The sequence below is a fragment of the Pinus tabuliformis genome, chromosome 2_1 (assembly GCF_031772625.1).
Source record: "Pinus tabuliformis cultivar Carrire ecotype Pingquan chromosome 2_1, CPIR1, whole genome shotgun sequence".
In the NCBI taxonomy this organism is placed as follows: Eukaryota; Viridiplantae; Streptophyta; class Pinopsida; order Pinales; family Pinaceae; genus Pinus; species Pinus tabuliformis.
In genome coordinates, this window is record NC_142299.1 from 760,882,450 (window position 1) to 760,889,050 (window position 6,601).

General features: G+C 35.4%; 1 protein-coding gene across 1 annotated transcript; it reads left to right on the forward strand.

Annotated features, from left to right (window-relative positions):
- The first annotated feature begins 546 nt into the window (after positions 1 to 546).
- On the forward strand, positions 547 to 3,525 carry LOC149202801 (uncharacterized protein At4g28440-like). The gene is made up of 2 exons (XM_089403258.1): positions 547 to 1,126; positions 3,000 to 3,525. The coding sequence occupies exons 1-2, from the start codon at positions 904 to 906 to the stop codon at positions 3,185 to 3,187; spliced, it is 411 nt and encodes a 136-aa protein (XP_089259384.1). The 5' UTR covers positions 547 to 903; the 3' UTR covers positions 3,188 to 3,525.
- Positions 3,526 to 6,601: the final 3,076 nt, after the last annotated feature.

Genomic DNA, 6,601 nt, shown 5'->3' on the forward strand with positions numbered 1-6,601 from the left:
TGGTGGAAATTTTTGAAAATATGAGTTACAAGTGTCAAATTTCAAAATTTTGGGTGCCCTAAAGATTCTTGATGGTACCACTGTCAAGAAAATTCAAAAAATTAAAATAAAATGGTGGAAATTTTTGAAAATATGAGTTACAAGTGTCAAATTTCAAAATTTTGGGTGCCCTAAAGATTCTTGATGGTACCACTGTCAAGATTTTGAGCGCCCCAAAAAATTCTTGATAGTACATCTCTCAAATTTCAAGATTTTGAATGTCCAATCATTTTTATAATAAAAAATCCATTTCCACTATAAAAACAATTCAAACACTCTAATATTCTAAAATTATAATTTTTTTTTGCAAGATTCTGACCAGAAATCTGCCCCTGAATTCTACCCGACTACCCATGAATATTAATTTCGGCCACTTAGATTAATTTCCTATCCAATTTCTTATTTCCTATGTGGTCCCAATAATTTACTTCGGCCACTTAGATTAATTTCCTATCCAATTTCTTATTTCCTATGTGGTCCCAATAATTTACTTCGAGCCCAAATTTATCCTTGACATTAGGACATATTTCAAGGTAGGGAATTCGTTTAATATTATTCTACATAATTTGATAGCCCTGAGGCATATATCTTCATGTTGTTAACCACGGGAATTTATCCATCTACTTGCTTCTGCCAATGCTAAATCTAGCGTGGGCTGTCTGGTTTTTTAAGTTTACTGTCGTTTTAGGGGTTTTCTGCTTGACTTGTGCTGGGAGCATGGAAGATCTGGAATTCCAGATATAGAAAAATATATATAGTATCCTTCACGCTGATTTGGTTGTGTTATATTATTTTTCTAGTTTGTAAGAGAGCGGGTTTTGAGATCTGCTTTTCTGAGTTGGTAAAGTTAAACCAGGAAGAACAATGGCTGAGGCAAATGCAGGGCTTCAAAAACCAGAATTCATCAAAGTTGAGCAGCTGCGGCCAGGCACATATGGGCATACACTAAAGGTGAAAGTGGTAAATTCAAAGGTGGTTTTCCAGAAGGGTCGAAGCGATGGGCCTCAGGGTCGCCAGATGCGTCTTGCGGAATGCCTTGCGGGGGATGAAACTGCCATGATTGTTTTTACTGCCCGGGGCGATCAAGGTAAATTCTTTTTAAAAGCATCAGAACCTTTTAGTTCTAACCAATTATAAGCTTTCTGTTTATTGCCAGTGAAACTTGCAACCTTAACTAACCCTAAATCCAGTACGAATTGGCCGGAATAAAACTGATACAAATAGGGTCACAGAGATGGACTAATGGGCTTTTAGTATTTTACCCTGCCCCTTTCTGAATAATTTTAATAGATCTCTCTGGACATGGTGATTCGGAAAATTCCCCGGGTTACTAGGATCACTATGAGTGAAATTGTTATGACCATGCTAGGGCAAGTAGGGTCAAGGAGATATACTAATGGGATCTTAGTATTTTTCCCTGCCCCTTTCTAACTATAATGGATCCTTCTGGGCATGGTAAGTTGGAAAATTCTCCGGGTTACTAGGAGCACTATGAGTGAAATTGTTATGACCAGTTTGTGGTGAACTTCAACAATCAAAATGATCAATCAGTTAAGAAACTCACAGTTGACTCAGCCACAATCGAGAGGCTAGGGAAACGAAGAGAGGTGTAGATTAATGTCTTTCTATTAGGATATAGTAAAATCACATTCTCAAAAATTTATGTTTCATGTCTTTGCTTATATAGTACTGTATGTGGATAACACTCTACATAGCTTATGTTTGTTAGCTAAGCCTTTTTAAAGAAGTAGCCATTATCAATTTTTGCAAGATTGTATGTGCAAGGATATCTTTGCACATTATCAATTTTTTCTAAGCACTTGCATTTTGGGTCATTTAATTCAATTTTTGATTCTGTCTTTGTCACTGAGGTATTTTTTTGTCTAATTCATCCATAAATAGCATGAGCTTTTATATTAAAAATAGATTTTTTTCAAGGCACCTTCTTAGAATTTCAAGCTACTTCTCCTCGCGTTCCCTATCTTGTAGGTTCACAACAAATCAAGAAAACAATAGAAAGGAATGTGGTCAACTTAGAAGGTTCCTGGGCAATGCTGCTACAAGTTATTTATCCTAAGTTAAGCACTTGATTGTCTCATGCCGTAAATTCAACAAAAGAACAAGATTTGGAACCAAGTGGAAGTTGAAAAGATTAGTTACACTGGAAGGGAAGAGAAGATTGCTTTATCTGTGAGATAGAGAAGGGGGAGGGGAAAGGGGATCAACCAAGAGAGCAGTAGTTATACGCATAAATATGCCTAGAGGAATACTATAAAAAATTCCTGAGGTTGTCAGGAGTTTTTAGATGTTGGGTAGTAAATGCATGTTTGGTATCTGATGAAACAGTAAATATGAGTTTTTTTTTAGGACATTCAGGAATATCCAAGACAGAAATGCTATATTGATTCTTAACTGCAAGCATTTTAATACATGGGCTATCTCTTAATTCTGGATTCAGAGATTGATGAAACCTATGTATATATCACTATTCTTTGTTTAGCTAACATTGCCATATATTTTTTGATTAGATCGGGTAGTAAATGTATGTTTGGTGTCTGATGAAACAATAAATATGAGTTTTTTTTTAGGACATTCAGGAATATCCAAGACAGAAATGTGATATTGATTCTTAACTGCAAGCATTTTAATACATGGACTATCTCTTAATTCTGGATTCAGAGATTGATGAAACCTATGTATATATCACTATTCTTTGTTTAGCTAACATCGCCATATATTTTTTTATTAGATCCTTATAGTTTTCTTTGAATCTTGTTACAAAATCTAATTTTAATTGTACTAATGTGTCTGCTTTTTAATTGTACTAATATGTAACTGTTCTTTGCTTAGCTCACATTGTCATATGTTATTTTGGTCAGATCCTTATAGTTTTCTTATAATGGTGTTATAAAACTAATTTTAATTGTACTAAATTACTACTATGCCTCCTTTTCATTCAGTTGACCTGATGAAGACTGGAGCAACTGTAATTCTCCGAAATGCCAAAGTTGACATGTTTAAAGGTTCAATGAGGCTGGTAGTTGACAGATCAGGACGCATTGAACCAACGGAACCAGCTGATTTTGAAGTTAAAGAAGACAATAATTTATCGCTGATAGAATTTGAATTAATCAGTGTTGTTGATTGAAAATGCATCCAACTGTTGTTAGTCTAGTCAATCGGCTTCAGACTTGTTTCAATTTTCCAATATTACAAGGTTAACATTGCCTAGTTCTGGTATTTTGTCTAAGAGGGAAACTGGCAAATGTAATCAGTCCGCTTTTTTATATATCTTCTAAAGTTTATAGTTGGTACTGCTACATTTTTGTGCAAATGTTCAAACTTTGAGTTGGTAACCTGTCTTATGCTTTTGAACTCACTGTGGGCTACAAAGCCCATTCTATCCTCATGTAATGTCCTTTGGGTTCAATTTGAGATTTAATCAATAAATGTACTGGCTGTTAATTTCATTCAGCCAAATGTTCATTACTGTTATAATTTTATGGGCACTCTGACCTATTTTCTCTTTTAAGGATTGCATGGTTAGGGGATTTGCTTTGTTTCCTAACATCGGTTGTGGTTTTTAATATTTATAGCTTCTATGTTTTACTTTTTTTGAAAAACCTAGGATACTAAATGAAATGGGTCTCTATACCCTGGTAAGTTTTATCAAGTGCATGGTATATAGATACAAATTTTAAGTTTTGTGATGCATGATATAGGGTCACTGCTTTCCTGTGAATTAGGACCGTGTATTGCAAATTGTATGTTTTTACAAGTTTAGGGAAAAAGAGTAGAATAGCTCTACCTTGTTTGGTTGTAATAAACATGACTGCAATACATACAAAAAGTAAATAAATTGGATTTTACTGAGACCTTGAGCACAAGGTAGGGGAGTGACCTACCGTTATCTTATTCATTTCAAACTCTTGTCATATTCCAGCCATAGCCATTAGCTTTTGGAAATGTTACGAATGCAAAATTTGCATTCATCTGCAATTACGGCGTATGTGAAAATTTAGTTTGCATCGACTGTTGTTTGATCTACATTTTGTATAATATATTTGTTTTTGAAAAAAGGCTCAGTGTCTCTTGAACAGCAAGCCTTGCATTGCAGCTATTCATCTAACATACCATAGAGATTTAAGCCGAATTTATATCTTATTAGGATCAGAGAACATCACAGTTTCTGTGTTTTTGGACTGTCCATAGAGTACAGCATATCAGTAGCCAGAGTAAAAGAATTGACTGGAAGGAGGTAAGCCAGTGTTTAATGCCTAAAGTTTGAGGTAAGTTTTTGTGCTCATGTTAATCCTTTATGGCAATTTTTATGCCTCTTGTTGATTTTTTTCATGAGGTTGTTTCAAATATGCAATTGTTCCCACAAAACTTTTCTTGCGAGCTAATGTTTGAAACAATCTTTTAACAGACCAATCCATTTTTTTAAGGGTGGTTCACGATCACTAAGTGACCGCTACATCCACGGGAAAATCCAGGTAGATCAACCCGAAGGGATCTACCTGCTGACCAAACTAGCAAGGCCTAACCCCAAGGGCATTGAGGAGATTTGACCCCGTGACCTCCCGATAGGCGAGGTACTTAGCTACAGGAACTCGACCAACTGAGCTATCCCTTGAGGCTATTAACAGACCAATCCTTTAATCAAGTATCTAAATGTATAATTGTATACCTTACAATTTTTGTTATCAACTAGCTAAATTTTTTCTTTAATCTGTCTTAATGGGACTGGGAGCTTGTGTGTACACTGAAGGTTTGCCTTCTACCTAATACTATGTTGCTAACTTGCTACAGTGCATTTAGAAGCGAGAATTTGAGTCTTCTCTGCAATATATAAACTAGAGTTGTGCCCTGCATATATTACTTTAAAGATGTTATGACTACATTGTGGATAAATTAACTTCTGGAAAAAACTGTTTTCTTATTTTTCTATTGCAAAAACGGTCATTTTTCTTGTACAGTTGCAGGTTTGTTTAATTTTGATTTGTCCATTACCATATCCACTGCTGTACTTTCTGCTTTTTCATATGTTTAACTATGCATGCTTTCCACTTGCTGCAAAACAAGTTACTCGTGGTCCCCACTCTTATATATTTATCCTTAAATCGTTTCATGCTTTATATGTTTGACTCTAAGTTTGACACATCCATATGGATTACATGTCACACATCTGACATGTTGGACATTGATTTGTGAGGACATGTGTTTGGCACGTGTCCTGTTGACAGGACTGTGCCAAATACATATCCAACATGTACTGTCAGCATGTCCTGCGATTTGGATATGTCTTTCCAAAAACTTACTGGAAATATGAATTTTATCATATAATGCTTTAAAATAGCATTGTATCACAGTTCTGTAGTACAATGTGCTCATTCTTCATAAACTAAAGTGTATATTAACTTATTAAGTCATATAAGATGATGCTTTTAACAGGACTATAAATACAACCAAAACTGACCATAATGATCCATGTATTCGGTGGCCAGAAGATTCATATCCCATTTTAACATCACGCCTGCACTCTATGAAGCACATAATGTGTTTAAGGGATCAAAGGTTTTCAACTTATGGACCTTAGTACATACTTCACCATTTACTATTAGTCAAGCAGTAAGATACTTGTCAAAGATTTTTGTTGGTTGAATATAATAAATTAATCCAAATATGAGTTGCCTAGAACAAGACTTATTTAGACTTTAAGCAGGAAGTCTTTGCATTTGTTCTCAAATCTTTCTCATTCTAGTATACTGCAGCATATAAATAATGACATAAGACATGCCGGAAATCAAGATTGGCATGTAGTAGGGTAAGGACATATTGGTCAAAGACCAATGCAGATCCATTGATTAATCAAGGTGAGTAGGTGGTCAGTGGATTGATGGATGCTCCTTTCTAAAGTAGTTGGAAGACCTCTTTTGCATGGAAATTGTTGATATACTAATTAGGGTCTGTCAGATAAAATCACTTACCAGACAGCATACATATTTGTATTCCTAGCACCTTACCCTTTTCAGGCTACATTATCATATAAACTGTGCCCTCCGCCCTCTGTTTCCAGGGCTGTTGTGTGCCGTGTTGGACACTTGTATTTCTGTATCCTCATGTCGTGTCATATATATATGGATAGATAGATAATGTGCCCTCCATTCTCTATTTCGAGGGTTGCTGTGTGCCGTGTTGGACTCTTGTATTTCTGTGTCCTCCATGTCATTATATCAGGTGACTTAGGTTTGATTACATATCCTATTGAGTTTCCGAAAGTGTCATCAGAATCCCTGAAGCGGCAGTTTTGTAGACAGCAGTTAGGCTTGTATTTGTTGGGGTCAAAACATTGACTAAATAGAATATGCTCACACTTCATTATCTTTCCTAGTTTCTTGAATTTTTCAACTGTTGATCCTACCTTTTTTCTGGGTAAGAAAACTTGAATAGTCATGTCATATCGGGATTTTGGATTTCGGCTTTCTGTTTGTGATTCTCGAGAGACAGGTTCTTATGTAGGTTCACTATATCTTTATCTATATTTAGATATCACTCTATC